The sequence below is a fragment of the Sapajus apella genome, unplaced genomic scaffold, assembly GCF_009761245.1.
Source record: "Sapajus apella isolate SASKATOON/1434 unplaced genomic scaffold, GSC_monkey_1.0 scaffold13, whole genome shotgun sequence".
Lineage (NCBI taxonomy): Eukaryota > Metazoa > Chordata > Mammalia > Primates > Cebidae > Sapajus > Sapajus apella.
In genome coordinates, this window is record NW_022436953.1 from 5,941,690 (window position 1) to 5,957,082 (window position 15,393).

The 15,393-nt window shown below is 49.7% G+C and overlaps 1 protein-coding gene across 11 annotated transcripts in view; it reads left to right on the forward strand.

The window, feature by feature from the left end:
* The window catches only part of GBF1 (golgi brefeldin A resistant guanine nucleotide exchange factor 1), a 135,599-nt gene extending 121,916 nt beyond the window's left edge, over positions 1 to 13,683 (forward strand). For 8 of the 11 annotated variants that reach the window (XM_032281429.1, XM_032281431.1, XM_032281430.1 and 5 more), the window contains 19 exons: positions 96 to 332; positions 616 to 709; positions 1,088 to 1,264; positions 1,573 to 1,637; positions 1,723 to 1,846; positions 2,042 to 2,113; positions 2,230 to 2,324; positions 2,524 to 2,677; positions 6,345 to 6,570; positions 6,872 to 7,032; positions 7,160 to 7,400; positions 7,532 to 7,737; positions 9,524 to 9,674; positions 9,761 to 9,891; positions 10,094 to 10,195; positions 10,454 to 10,567; positions 10,710 to 10,890; positions 11,636 to 11,767; positions 12,869 to 13,683. In XM_032281429.1, the coding sequence (XP_032137320.1) occupies positions 96 to 332; positions 616 to 709; positions 1,088 to 1,264; positions 1,573 to 1,637; positions 1,723 to 1,846; positions 2,042 to 2,113; positions 2,230 to 2,324; positions 2,524 to 2,677; positions 6,345 to 6,570; positions 6,872 to 7,032; positions 7,160 to 7,400; positions 7,532 to 7,737; positions 9,524 to 9,674; positions 9,761 to 9,891; positions 10,094 to 10,195; positions 10,454 to 10,567; positions 10,710 to 10,890; positions 11,636 to 11,767; positions 12,869 to 13,149 (2,944 nt within the window). In that variant the 3' untranslated portion in view covers positions 13,150 to 13,683. The remainder of the gene's footprint in view (positions 1 to 95; positions 333 to 615; positions 710 to 1,087; positions 1,265 to 1,572; positions 1,638 to 1,722; positions 1,847 to 2,041; positions 2,114 to 2,229; positions 2,325 to 2,523; positions 2,678 to 6,344; positions 6,571 to 6,871; positions 7,033 to 7,159; positions 7,401 to 7,531; positions 7,738 to 9,523; positions 9,675 to 9,760; positions 9,892 to 10,093; positions 10,196 to 10,453; positions 10,568 to 10,709; positions 10,891 to 11,635; positions 11,768 to 12,868) is intronic. The other 3 variants (XM_032281433.1, XM_032281440.1, XM_032281439.1) reach the window with 2 other exon arrangements.
* The last annotated feature ends 1,710 nt before the right edge of the window (positions 13,684 to 15,393 follow it).

Consider the following 15,393-nt stretch of genomic DNA (forward strand, 5'->3'; position numbering starts at 1 on the left):
CAGTGGAGAGTGCTAGTATGGATGAACTCCTAGTCCTGATTTGGAACCAGTCAGGTTCAAAGCAGTACAACTGCTCCTTCCTTACCTCCTGACAGGAATGAGGAGATTGTAATGCCTGAGGAGCAGACAGGCTTGGTTCGGGAGAACTATGTTTGGAATGTGCTGCTTCACCGAGGTGCCACCCCCGAGGGCATATTCCTGCGTGTGCCTACTGCCAGCTATGATCTTGACCTCTTCACCATGACCTGGGGTCCCACTATTGCTGCTCTCTCTTATGTCTTTGACAAAAGCCTTGAAGAGACAATCATCCAGAAAGCTATCTCAGGCTTCAGGTAGCCCAGCTTTGGCCTTGGTCTTCACCTCTCCCCACCTCTCTGAGCTAACATGGTTTTCTCCAAGACTCTCTGACTCCTACTCTTACTTTCCTTAGAATGGGGATACCCTGAGTTTTTGGAGGGAGGCTGAAGCTTGGGTAAGCTCAGTCTTAAACAGAAACAAGATTAACAGGTTTCTTCCTGGGACTGACTGGGGAGGAGCCCCATGAAAGCTCAGGGACTTGGAAGGGCTGCTTGGCCTTCCAGTGACTCTGTTTCTGGGATGGGGGTAACGTTACAGGAAATGCGCCATGATCTCCGCCCACTATGGCCTCAGCGATGTGTTTGACAATCTCATCATCTCTCTATGCAAATTCACAGCTCTCAGCAGTGAGGTGAGCAGGTGCAGTAACCGTGTACTTGGAGCTCCAAAGGAGGACCTCTGTTTTAGCCATAGATCTACCCTTAGCAGCAGACCTGGTTGCCCTCAGCATCTTCCCTCACTGCCCCCACTTAAATATACCAGAGCTTAGGCCATTTCTATCTCGCACACCCTGGGATAAAACTAGTGTTACTTCATGTAATGGGGATGGGAAAGGAGATGCAGGAATGGGGAAGGCCTTAACTAGGTTAACCCTTCCCACCAGTATTATGGGGGATTGAAACAGAGCCAACAAAAGGACCCCGAGGGAACCATGATAGGCAGAGACCTAAGAGATTTTCCTTCCCAGACATTAGTTCAGCCTTAAGTCTCTTCTCATCCTCTTTTCTAGTCTGTTGAGAACCTACCCAGTGTATTTGGAAGCAACCCTAAAGCCCATATTGCAGCCAAGACAGTGTTCCATTTGGCCCATCGTCATGGTGACATCCTGCGGGAGGGCTGGAAAAATATCATGGAGGCCATGCTGCAGCTCTTCCGAGCCCAACTACTGCCCAAGGCTATGGTAGAGGTAATTCTTAGTAGGAGACTAGTGAGCGGCAACATCGTATGCTATCTGTATGTAGAAGTAAATGGTTGAGAGTAACGCTGGGCCTGATGCCTGCCACAGATCACCAGGAATGCCTCAAATGTAAGACCACAGATCTTGGGGAATAGCCATAAAAGAAGGCCAGTAGATGCCGTTGCCAGTCACCAACTGGCACAACACTGTAGGGGCAGAGTACCTCAGGAGGAAATCGAGAGAACTTTGGTGGGTGGAGGCAGGGGCACAAAGGCAAAGGACATAAGGAAAGAAATCATTTTGACTTACTTTTCCAGGTAGAAGATTTTGTGGATCCCAATGGCAAGATCTCTCTACAGCGGGAAGAGACACCATCAAATCGGTAAGAGCAGACCAGAGGCTCAGGGGCTTGGGGAGGGAGAGTCAGAACTTTGGGGCTCACCAAGTCATGTGCCCTTTTTCTACAGAGGAGAGTCAACAGTGCTGAGCTTTGTGAGCTGGCTAACATTGAGTGGTCCTGAGCAGTCTAGCGTGCGGGGCCCATCCACTGAAAACCAAGAGGCCAAGAGAGTGGCCTTAGAGTGTATAAAGGTAACTGCCCATCCACCCCTGGTGAGAAAGCCTAGACACCTTCCTTTTAGACAATGCTACCCAGTGAACTGAAGAATAAAGTCATCCAGGATTTGTAACCAGGGCTGACTCTATCCTCTCTCCCTGGCTCTTGGGGACGTTCTGTTCCCTTCAGCCCTTATCAAAGACCCCTCCTCTCTCTTTTGCCCTCTCTAGCAATGTGACCCAGAAAAAATGATCACAGAAAGCAAGTTCCTCCAGCTGGAGTCATTACAGGAGCTCATGAAGGTACACGATGAAGAAAGGAAAGAAAGATGGAAGAACTGGCTGAGTCTGGGAGGGGAGACAGGGACAGTGGTTGGATTCTTTTCCATGCCTACGTTCCTGCTGCTGTTCCTCTTCAGGCTCTGGTCTCAGTGACGCCAGATGAAGAGACATATGATGAGGAAGATGCTGCTTTCTGCCTAGAGATGCTGCTAAGGATTGTGTTGGAGAACAGGTAAGAGAAGGCAGATGAGGGCTGGGCTTGTGCCAGAGGAATGGAAGCCACCTTGCTGAGTGGGCTCTGGGGAACTGTAGGCAGTAGGGGAGAAACTTACTCATCATACCCTTCTACTTAGGTATAATACCAATGAGTCCTGAAACGCCTAGGGGGCCCCTCTGGATGAGACTGTCTTCATTCCTTTATGTCCACACAGGGACCGTGTGGGCTGTGTGTGGCAGACCGTTCGAGACCATCTATACCACCTCTGTGTTCAGGCACAAGATTTCTGCTTCCTTGTGGAGCGGGCAGTGGTGGGGCTGCTACGCCTGGCCATTCGGCTGCTCCGGAGAGAAGAGATCAGTGGTCAGGTAAGCAGAATGTATCTCGGAGAGTGGCCAGGTATATAAGGGATTAAGGCCACGGTGTCAATTATGGATATGGCCTGAGACAGAGAGTACATTTAGTGCACCATAGCATGAACCCAGTGACCAACCACAGGGCTGGTCCAATCTAACAGGTGGCATTGGGAGTGAGCCTGGAATGGCCTCAGGCATGGAGCTTGTGCTCTGCAGCCTCAGCCTCCGGAGTAGCTAGGATTACAGATGCACACCACCATACCCTGCTAATTTTTGTACTTTTAGTATAGACAGGGTTTTACCATGTTGGCCAAGCTGGTCTGGAAATCCTGACCTCAAATGATCCACCCACCTCAGCCTCCCACAGTGCTGAGATTATAGGTGTGAGTCACCGCACCTGGCCCAAGTGAGGCAGGAGAATCACTTGAACCCAAGAGGCGGAAGTTGCAGTGAGCTGAGATCCCACCACAGCACTCCATCCTGGGCAACAGAGTGAGATTATGTCTCAAAAAAAAGAATCACTCTGGTATTAAGACTTACTATAGGCGGGGCGTGATGGCTCACACCTGCAATCTCAGCACTTTGGGAGGCCAAGGTGGGCGGATCACCTGAGGTCAGGAGTTCAAGACCCAGCCTGACCAACATGGATAAACCCCGTCTCTACTAAAAATATAAGAATTAGCTGGGCATGGTGGCACACGCCTGTAATCCCAGCTATTTGGGAGGCTGAGGCAGGAGTATCGCTTGAACCCGGGAGACAGAGGTTGTGGTAAGCCAAGATCGCACCATTGCATGCCAGTCTAGGTGACAAGAGCAAAGTTCCATCTAAAAAAAAAAAAAAAAAAAGACATACTGTATAGCTACAGTAATCAAGATTATATGATATGGATGGAGGGATAGACACAGATCAATGGAAAAGAATAGAGAGCCCAGAAATAAACTCAACACAAATGTGTTCAGTGGATTTTTTAACCAAGATGTAAAAACAATTCAGTGTAGGAGGAATAGCCTTTTCAATAAGTGGTGGAGTGATTAAAATCCACGGGGGGAAAAACAAATGAACCTTGACCTAAACTCATGCCTTACAGAAAAATTAACTCAAATGGATCATAGATCTAAATGTAAAGCTATAAAAACTTTAGAAACAGAAGAAAATCTTCAGGATCTAGAGCTAAGCAAATAATTTTTATTACGTTTAACAGTCCCGTGGATCTGTCTCTTGCTTCAACACTGTCCAGATGAACAGATCCAGGGGGACTCTCTTTCAAAAAAAAAATAATAATTTTTAGACTTGACATTAAAAGCACAATCTAGAAAGGGAAAAATTGATAAGTTGGACTACATTAATATTTTTAAAAATTTGTTCTATGAGAGTCTATGTGAAGAGGATGAAAAGACAAACTATAGACAAGGAACAAATATATTTGCAAATCACATATTTGCATATTTGAAGAAAGGTTAGTATCTATAATATAAAACTCTCAAAACACAACAGTCCAATTAATAGAAAAAAAATCCAATTAATAGAAAATGAACAAAACATAGGAACAGACGTTTTGCCAAAGAAGACATATAGATGGCAAATAAGCACATGAAATAAAGATCAGAATCATTAATCATCAGAGTACTGCAAACTAAAACCACAATAAGGTCAAGTGCAGTGGCTCACCCTGTACTCCCAGCACTTTGGGAGGCCAAGGCAGGCGGATCACCTGAGGTCAAGAGTTTGACACCAGCCTGGCCAACATGGTGAAACCCTGTCTCTACCAAAAAATACAAAAATTAGCTGGGCATGGTGCGCATGCCTGTAGTTCCACTTACTGGGGAGGCTGAGGTGGGAGTATTGCTTGAACCCAGGAGGCAGAGGTTGCAGTGAACTGAGATTGTGCCACTGCACTCTAGCCTGGGTGACAGAGTGACACTCCATCTCAAAAAAATAAAACCGCAATGAGACATCACTATCCCCTTTTCAGAATGGCTAAAATAAAAAGTAGTGATAATACCAAATGCTGAAAGGATGCGGAGAAACTGGATCGTTCATACACTGCTGGGTGGGAATGTAAAATGTATAGCTACTCTGCTGGCAGTTACTTATAAAACGAAAAACATAATTACCATTCAACTCAGCACCTGCACTCTTAGGCATTTATCCCAGAAAAGTGAAAGCTTACTTTCCCATAAACACTTGTACATTAATGTTTATAGAAGCTTTAGTTGTAGTACCCAAAAACTGGAACTGGCCTAGATGACTTTCAATAGGTGAATAAACGGTAGTACATACATACCATGGAATACTCTTCAGCAATCTAAAGCAACCAGGGCACTATGCAGAGTGAAAGAAAAGTCAATCTGAAAAGGTTATGCTATATAATTCTTATATAATATTTTTGAAATGACAGAATTTTAGAATTTGAAGACAGGCTGGGCATGGTAGATCACACCTGTAATCCCAGCACTTGGGGAAGCCAAGACCAGTGAATCACTTGTGGTCAGGAGTTCAAGACCAGCCTGGCCAACATGGTGAAACCCAATCTCTACTAAAAATATAAAAATTAGCCAGGTGTGGTGGCTCGCATCTGTAATCCCAGCTACTTGGGAGGCTGAGGCAGGAGAATCACTTGAACACAGGAAACAGAGGTTGCAGTGAGCCAAGATCCCACCTGTGTTCCAGCCTGCATGATGAGACTCTGTAACAAAAAAAAAAAAAAAAAAAAAAAAATAGAATTTGAAGACAGATTGCTAAAGGTTAGGGATGGGGGCAGGAAGAAGAGGTAGGTGTGGTTATAAAAGGGTAACATTAGCTGGGCATGGTGACACATGCCTGTAGCTCCAGCTACCTAGGAGGCTAAGGCAGGAGGATCACTTGTGCCCAGGAGTTTGAGGCTGCAGTGAGCTGTGATCACACCACTGCATTCTAGCCTGGGTGACAGAGCAAAACCTGTCTCTAAAAAAAGAAAAAGGTAACATGAGGAATACTGTTGTGTTGGAACTGTTCAGTGTGTTGATTTGTGTATCCACCACCAAACTACACAGGTAGTAAAATTTTATAGAAATTAATACACAAATGCAAATAAAACAGGAAATTTGAATAAGATCAGATAGTATCTTGATTATGATATTGCACTATAGTTTTGCATAATGTGACCATTGGGATAAACTGGGCAAAGTGTATAAGGGACCTGTTTGTATTATTTATTTACAACTGCATATGAACCTATAATTTTCTCAATAAAAATTTCTATTTGAGGCTGGGTGCAGTGGCTCATGCCTATAATCCCAGCACTTCAGGAGGCCGAGACAGGAAGATCACTTGAGCCTGGGAGTTCCAAGACCAGCCTGGGCAACATCTCTCCAAAAAAGAAAAAATTAGCCAGGTGTGGTCAAACGTACCTGTAGTCCCAGCTACTTCAGAGACTGAGGCAGGAGGATCACTTGAGCCCACGAGTTTCAGGTTGCAGTGAGCTGTGATTGTGCCACTGTGCTCTAGCCTGGGAAACAGAGCAAGACCCCATCTCAAATTAATATAACATATTTCTATTTGAAAAAAAAGACCAGAAGCAGTGTCCTAAATTGGGTTCTAGCCAAACTCTCTTCACTGGCCTAAGGAGACTGGTGGGGAAGAAAACTAGACAGGAAGCTGTGTGCCCACTCCCTGCCTCTTACCCCAACCCCACTCCAGGTGCTGCTTTCCCTGCGCATTTTGCTACTGATGAAGCCCAGTGTGCTATCCCGAGTCAGCCACCAGGTTGCATATGGGCTCCATGAACTCCTGAAGACCAACGCAGCCAATATCCACTCAGGTGATGACTGGGCCACCCTCTTCACGCTGCTGGAGTGTATCGGCTCAGGTGTGAAGCCTCCTGCTGCTCTGCAGGCCACAGCCAGGGGAGATGCACCTGATGCTGGTAAGCCCTTTCCCAGGGAGACTCAGGCTGGCAGATAAACAGTTATGCTCCAGGAATTGGGACAGGAAAACAAAACATAGGTTACTGCATTCAGCAGATTAAACACCCCTGGCTTCTGCCACCTGCTTCCAGACCTTCCAGTGCCGTCTGGCCAGCACCCATAAGTTAGATAGCATGAGCGCAAATAAGCAATGCAGAAGGCTATGAAGCTAGGCTTTCTGCTTTCCTCAGGACTGTTTTTCCAGAAACAGAAACTACCCCATCCCCACCCTGACTCTGCCCTTCTCCTTGCCTGCTGTAGGGGCCCAGTCAGACAGTGAGCTCCCATCCTACCATCAAAATGATGTGAGCCTGGATCGTGGGTACACTTCCGACTCAGAGGTCTACACTGACCATGGCAGGCCTGGCAAGATACACCGATCAGCCACTGATGCTGATGTGGTCAACAGTGGTTGGTTAATGGTGAGTAACAATATGGGCAGCAATTGAGTCTTCCCCCTTTGACCTGTGGGAAGAATTCCTGGTCTTCTGCAAGGAAATACACATAAGGGCCAAGCCTGGGTCCCCAGCTCCTCTGTGTACTTTACAGGTCGGGAAGGATGACATTGATAACTCCAAGCCAGGGCCCAGCCGTCCAGGCCCTTCACCCCTGATCAATCAATACAGCCTAACAGTGGGACTGGACTTGGGGCCACATGACACTAAGTCTCTGCTTAAATGTGTGGAATCACTGTCCTTCATCGTGCGTGATGCTGCCCACATCACACCTGACAACTTTGAGCTCTGTGTCAAGACTCTCCGGATCTTTGTGGAGGCCAGTCTGAATGGCGGTGGGTCAGCTGATCAGGGGGCAGCTGGGGAGTAGCCATGCAGTTATGCAGGGGAGAAGCAGAGAGGGGAGAAAGGCAGGGTATCTATGCCTCTAGACTCGGAAATGTGACCCGAGTGTGGCTCTGCTCAGGATGCAAGTCCCAGGAGAAACGTAGCAAGAGTCACAAATATGACAGCAAAGGGAACCGCTTCAAGAAGAAATCCAAAGAGGGCTCTGTGCTTCGCCGGCCTCGAACTTCCAGCCAACATGCCTCTCGGGGCGGGCAGAGTGATGATGATGAAGACGAAGGCGTGCCTGCCAGCTACCATACGGTGTCTTTACAGGTCAGTCAGGACGTAAGTATGGCACCCTTTACTTCCTCTCCTCTCCTGCACCTGATACCGGGAGCCTGGGGGTGGCCAGGGAAAGCCAGGGCTGCGGGGAAGGGCCCATGTGTGCCAGCCTAGGTCCTGGACAATATTCCCCTTTACATATACCTTTACAATATTCCCCTTACCCAAAACCACCTGCAAATCTTTATTTGCTTAAATTTATTTTTAAACTAAGTTTTACTTATTTTTTGAGTAGGTTCAAAATATTCAAAAGGATAAACTGATAAAATTACGTTTCCAATCCATTCCTGTCCCCAGCCGCTGAGTTCCCCACACTAGAGGCAGTCGCCAGTCACCAGTTTCTTGTCTATCCTTCCAGAGTTCCTCTGTGTCTGTTCAAAGTCATATAAAATTAATTCTGTGAGCAGACTTTATATCACTAAATTGGTGGAGAACCAATTGCCTTAAATACAATAACCATAGAAGAATGATGAAAGTAAAAATGTATTAAATCTGGCCAGACACTACTGCCCATCAAAGCCTCTGAGCCTGAGATTTTGTTTTAAAAATGAGATTAACAGCCAGGTGTGGTGGCTCACACCTGTAACTCCAGCATTTGGGGAGGCTGAGGCGGGATGATCACTTAAGGCCAGGAGTTCAAGGCCAGCCTGGGAAAAATAGTGAGACCCTGTCTCTACAAAAATAAAAATACAAAAATTATCCGGGCATGGTGGCGCACATCGTAGTCGCAGCTACTGGGGCAGCTGAGTAGATGGGAGGGTTTCTTGAGCCTGAGAGATCCAGGAGGCAGTGAGTCATGATGGTGCCATGTACTCCAGTCTTGCACAGAGCAAGACTGTCTCAAAAAATAAAATAAGGCCAGGCGCAGTGGCTCACACCTGTAATCCCAGCACTTTGGGAGGCCAAGGCGGGTGAACCACGAGGTCAAGAGATCAAGACCATCCTGACCAACATGGTGAAATCCCATTTCTACTAAAAATACAAAAATTAGCTGGGCGTGGTGGTGTGTGCCTGTAGTCCAAGCCACTTGGGAGGCTGAGGCAGGAGAATCGCTTGAACCCTGGAGGTGGAGGTTGCAGTGAGCCAAGATTGCACCACTGCATTCCAGCCTAGCGACAGAGCAAGACTCTGTCTCAAAAAAAAAAAGAAAAGAAAAAAAGAAAAGAAAAATTGGGCCAGGCATGGTGTAATCACCCCTGTAATCCCAAAACTTTGGGAGGACTATCACTTGAGCCCAGAAGTTCAAGATCAGCCTGGGCAACACGGCAAAACCCCATCTCTACAAAAATACAAAAAAATACTTGGGCATGGCAGCACACATCTGTAGTTCCTGCTACTCACACGGCTGAGGTGGGAGGATCACCTGAGCCCAGGAGTTTGAGGCTGCAGTGAGCCATGATTGTGCCACTGCACTCCAGCCTGAGTGACAGAGAAAGGACCCTGCCTCAAAAAATAAAATTGAATTAACCGCATGAGGCTTTCTCTGTCAGCAGGTGTGAAACAGAATTGAAAAGAAAGTATCTTTCTCACTGTAAACCAGGATTGTGAAATACTCAGTCCACACGCCTCCTGAGGCTTTCTCTCTCATGAGTAATCCCTGGCTTGGAGAGTCCTTTGCAAGGACTGGAGCAACCAGGAAGTCAAGTCAAGGGAAAGAGTAGTGAGGGGGTGAGGTATGGCATGATTGATGCTATAGACCCCTTGAGGACTCAGGGACAGTGAGTGGGGAGGGGGAAAGGGATCCACCAGACCTAACCCACTCACGTCTTGTCCCCTCCTGTGATCCTAGTTGCTAGATCTGATGCACACACTGCACACGCGGGCAGCCGCTATCTACAGCTCATGGGCAGAGGAGCAACGCCACCTGGAGACAGGTGGCCAGAAGATCGAAGCTGATTCTCGCACCCTCTGGGCCCACTGCTGGTGCCCTTTACTGCAGGGTAAACCAGGAGGGGCAGAGGTAGGGAGTTTGGGGAGCACCAGGATCAAGAGGCCTGAAGGATCCTGACCCTGCCCTCGCTCTCAGGTATTGCCTGCTTGTGCTGCGATGCCCGGCGCCAGGTCCGGATGCAGGCACTGACCTATCTGCAGCGAGCACTGCTTGTACATGATCTACAAAAGCTGGATGCCCTGGAATGGGAGTCCTGTTTTAACAAGGTAGGGCTTCCTACTGGTCTTAGGATATTAAGTTCAAACCCTAAGAAAAGGAAAGCCAGGCAGCCTGAAGAGCCCCTAATATGAGTCCTCAGCCTGCATCATACCTTCCCTTGTGCTCTATGCTCATCACAGTTCCTGGCTTCTTGGGGCAAGGCTGCCAGCTGACCCTGATAGGGAGACATGGCACATTTACCCCCACCAGGTGCTGTTTCCTCTACTTACCAAGCTCTTGGAGAACATCAGCCCTGCAGATGTGGGCGGGATGGAGGAGACCCGGATGAGGGCTTCCACACTGCTCTCTAAGGTACTGCTCACCACCCTCTCCCATACCTGCCTTTTCCCAAGGGGGGAAGCCAGGGCTTCTGGCAGGACCTAGAGATGCAGTGTAGGGGCTCACGACCCCCAGCCGTGGGCACTAAGCAGGACCTAGGGACCTGAGAGGATTCTGGACTTAATCTCTAAGATTCTCGTTTAAGATAGGACAGGCTTAGCCATCCAGCCTCAGAGAGGGGTCCAGGGGCTCCTACAGACCCCTCGGCTGAAGGGGGCTGGTGGGCCGTAGGTCTTCCTGCAGCACCTGTCTCCACTGTTGTCGCTGTCTACCTTTGCGGCCCTCTGGCTCACCATCTTGGACTTCATGGACAAGTACATGCACGCAGGCTCCAGCGACTTACTGGTATGTTCTACCTCAGCTTGACTGCCTGCCTCCTGTCCCACCTGCTGGAAGGACTTACCCTTTCCCCCTTGGTAGCTGCCTCCCTTCACCATACTCCCCCCTGCCCTCTTTCCTATGCTCATGGCCCCACTGCCACCTGCAGTCAGAGGCGATCCCTGAGTCTCTGAAGAACATGCTCCTGGTGATGGACACAGCGGAGATTTTCCACAGTGCAGATGCGCGAGGAGGTGGCCACTCAGCCCTCTGGGAGATCACCTGGGAGCGCATTGACTGTTTTCTGCCTCACCTACGAGATGAACTTTTCAAGCAGACTGTCATCCAGGGTAGGGGGCTCAGCCCAGCTTTATCAAAAAGAATCCCCTGGCTGAGTGCAATGGCTCACACCTGTAATCCCAGCATTTGGGAGGCCAAGGTGGGTGGATCACTGGAGGGCAGGAGCTCAAGACCAACATGGTGAAACTCCATCTCTACTAAAAATACAAAAATTAGCCAGGTGTGGTGGTGAATGCTTATAATCCCAGCTACACAGAAGGCTGAGGCAGCAGAATTGCTTGAACCGGGGAGGCAGAGGTTGCAGTGAGCTGAGAGCACGCCACTACACTCCAGCCTGGGTGACAGAGCGATACTCCGTCTCAAAAAAAAAAAAAAAGGCCAGGCACAGTGGCTCATGCCTATAGTAATCCCAGCACTTTGGGAGGCCGAGGCAGGCATATCACAAGGTCAGGAGCTTTAGACCAGCCTGGCCAATATGGTGAAACCCTGTCTCTACTAAAAATACAAAAAAAAATTGGCCAAGTGTGGTGGTATGCACCTGTAATCCCAGCTACTCAGGAGGCTGAGGCAGGAGAATCGCCTGAACCCAGGAGGTAGAAGTTGTAGTGAGCTGAGATGGCACCACTGTACTCCAACCAGCCTGAGTGACAGAGCAAGACTCTGTCTCAAAAAGAAAGTCCCCAAAGCTGAATTCATCATCTGTGCCCCAGGTGGGTGGAAAAGCTGTTGGGTAGCTAGGTCTCTGCTGGAAAGAAAGCACTAAGAGGTGCCATCTCAATTCTCTACCCTCTCTAGACCCCATGCCCATGGAGCCTCATGGACAAAAGCCTCTGGTGTCAGCCCACCTGACTTCTGCTGCTGGCGACACCAGGACACCTGGCCATTCACCTCCCCCCCCAGAGATTCCATCTGAGCTGGGAGCCTGTGGTGAGTCTCTCTGGACTAGACTGACAGGCACTGGGTAGCAAGCAGGGGGCCTAAGAGGAGGCCCAAGGGGGCATGGGAACGTTGCTGAGCTGGGGCTGTGAGCCGAGGGAAGGAGGCCACCAGAGAGTCCTGTTGCCACTCTTCCCATAGGGAAATGGCAGGACCATAAGCTGTGAGGAGCTAGCTGCTTGCCATCTTCAGGCTTAGGAGAAGGCTGGGTCAGGGACTTGGAATGAATTTGCAGAGGTTACCTTTCAGAGATTCTAGTAGAGAGTAACCTGGCATCCAGGCACAGCGGCTCACACCTGTAATCCCAGCACTTTGGAGGCCGAGGCCGGCAGATCATCTGAGGTCAGGAGTTTTGAGACCAGCCCGGCCTATGTGATAAAACCCTGTCTCTATCAAAAAATACAAAAATTTGCTGGGCGTGGTGGTACACACCTGTAATCCCAGCTACTAGGGAGGCAGAGGTGGGAGGATCACTTGAACTTGGAAGGCAGAGATTGCAGTGAACTGAGTTTGTGCCACTGCGCTCCAGCCTGGGCAACAGAGCAAGACCCTATCTGAAAAAAAAAAAAAAAAGATAGCTTGGCAAAGGAGGTTAGAAGGTAGATATAAGGTAGCTGAACATGGGCCAGGCGCGGTGGCTCACGCCTGTAATCCCAGCACTTTGGGAGGCCGAGGCTGGCAGATCATGAGGTCAAGAGATCAAGACCATCCTGACCAACATGGTAAAACCCCTCTCTACTAAAAGTACAAAAAAATTAGCCGGGTGTGGTAGTGTGCACCTGTAATCCTAGCTACTCAGGAGGCTGAGGCAGGAGAATCACTGAAACCCAGGAGGCGGAGGTTCTAGTGAGCCGAGATCGCACCACTGTTCTCCGACCTGGCAACAGAGTAAGACTCCATCTCAAACAAAAAGGGTAGCTGAACACTGAAATGAGTTCTGAGGGGAGACTCCCAACTTTTTAGCCTGGCGGGGCAGGGGCGTGTTGCTGACAGGAAAGTAGAGAAACAGATTCTGTAAGCAGCCAGCCGAGCAATGTGAGTTGTCTTATGCCAACAAGGGAATCTGACTGTAATCACCTTGCTTTTCTACAGACTTTGAGAAGCCTGAGGGCCCCCGAGCCGCCAACTGCAGCTCCCCAGGATCACCTGTGGCCTCAAGCCCCAGCAGGCTGAGCCCCACCCCTGATGGGCCTCCAGCCCTGGCTCAGCCCCCTCTGATCCTGCAGCCCTTGGCCTCCCCATTGCAGGTGGGCGTGCCACCCATGACTCTGCCCATCATCCTCAACCCTGCGCTCATCGAGGCCACCTCACCGGTGCCCCTCCTGGCCACACCCCGCCCCACAGATCCTATACCCACCTCTGAGGTCAACTAAGGCAGGTCACTCAGAGATCAGGACCAGTGCTTCCCACCAGGCTTTCCTTGGACCCTGTGGGCCACAGGCTCTTCAGGTCAAGTCAGAGCTGCTGTCGCTGCCACTTGGATGGGGACCTGAAAAAGAGAACTTTGATAGCCCCAGCTGAGACCCCCCAATCAGCTGTGGGACCTTTTTCCTCCTCTGTGCTCCATTCCTGGAGGTTCAGCCTGAGAGTGCACTTAGCTGTCATCTGCAGCCTCTGCCTCCAGCCCAGCAGCTCTGGTGAGGCATCCATGTGCTGGCCCTGCAGTGCCTGCCCACCGTCAGGAATTGAGAACCAAGCCCAACCACTCTGCACTTTGTTCCCACTCCCGTTAGCCCTGGGCCACCTCCTCCAGTTCTTCCTCTTTTACCAAGTAGTTGGTCAGTTTGGAGAGTTGACTGGTACCATGGAGGGTAGACAGGTGGGGGACTGCCCACAGGAGCATGTACATATGGAAAAACAGGACAACAATGGACTTTTTATGATAATAAATGTCTTAGTACCAGCATCATTGCCTCTCCCTCCAGTTTCCTTCTTGAGCTTGTGGGTCAGGGCACCATGTTATCTGGATGCTCAGGGCTTGGGCTTGCTATGAGCAGAGGTAATTTGAGGCTGAGCCTACCTAACACTGCCTCTCCCACCCCACCAGATGCTAGGCCTGGGGTCAGGATTCCTTCACTGCTGCTGACCCTACCCTGCCACAAGGTGCACCCTTGTCATCATAGGTGTGCCCAGTGGCTTGGGCAGTTGTCATCATCTTTCCTAACTGTTCCAGGGGAGATAGATACATGAGACAACCTGGCGTGGGTGAGAGGGAAGAGGAGTCTGGGCTTAGTTGTAGTTACTCAGAAGTCTCCTCTTCTCTCAGATGCATCTCACCGTCCAAGAGCACAAAATAGCTCTTGGGGTTTCAGATGAGCCCAAGAGCTCGAGGCTGCAGTGAGCTATGACTGTGCCACTGCACTTGAGACCCCTCTGTCACCCATGCTGGAGTGCAGTGACACAGTCATAGTTCACTGCAGCCTCGAACTTTTGAGCTCAAGCAGTCCTCTCATATCAGCCTCCCAAGTATCTGAGACTAAAAAAAATTAGCCACGTGTGGTGGTGCTCACGCCTATAATCCCAGCACTTTGGGAGGCCGAGGTGGGCGGATCACGAGGTCAGGAGATCGAGACCATCCTGGTCAACATGGTGAAACCCCGTCTCTACTAAAAATACAAAAAATTAGCTGGGTGTGGTGGGGCATGCCTATAATCCCAGCTACTCAGGAGGCTGAGGAGGGAGAATCGCTTGAACCTGGGAGGTGAAGGTTGCAATGAGCCTAGATCACGCCACTGCACTTCAGCCTGGTAACAGAGCAAGACAATGTCTCCAAAAAAAAAAAAAAAAAAAAAAACACCGGGCGCGGTGGCTCACGCCTGTAATCCAACCACTTTAGAGGCCAAGGCGGGCGGATCACCTGAGGTCAGGAGTTCAAGACAAGCCTGACCAACATGGTGAAACCCCATCTTTAAAAAAAAAAAAAAAATCGGCCGGGCGCGGTGGCTCAAGCCTGTAATCCCAGCACTTTGGGAGGCCGAGGTGGGTGGATCACGAGGTCAAGAGATCGAGACCAGGCCGGGCGCGGTGGCTCACGCCTGTAATCCCAGCACTTTGGGAGGCCGAGGCGGGTGGATCACGAGGTCAAGAGATCGAGACCATCCTGGTCAACATGGTGAAACCCTGTCTCTACTAAAAATACAAAAAATTAGCCGGGCATGGTGGCGCGTGCCTGTAGTCCCAGCTGCTCGGGAGGCTGAGGCAGGAGAATTGCCTGAACCCAGGAAGCGGAGGTTGCGGTGAGCCGAGATTGTGCCATCGCACTCCAGCCTGGGTAACGAGAGCAAAACTCCGTCTCAAAAAAAAAAAGAGATCGAGACCATCCTGGTCAACATGGTGAAACCCCGTCTCTACTAAAAATACAAAAAATTAGCTGGGCATGGTGGTGCGTTCCTGTCCCAGCTACTCAGGAGGCTGAGGCAGGAGAATTGCCTAAACCCAGGAGGCGGAAGTTGCGGTGAGCCGAGATCGCGCCATTGCACTCCAGCCTGGGTAACAAGAGTGAAACTCCGTCTCAAAAAAAAATCTCCAAAGTGATGTCCTTTTGTATGTGATTGACTGATAGCTGGCAGCCCCTATGTAGCTTCTGGATGGGGCTGGTCACCAAGGCAGAATTAAAG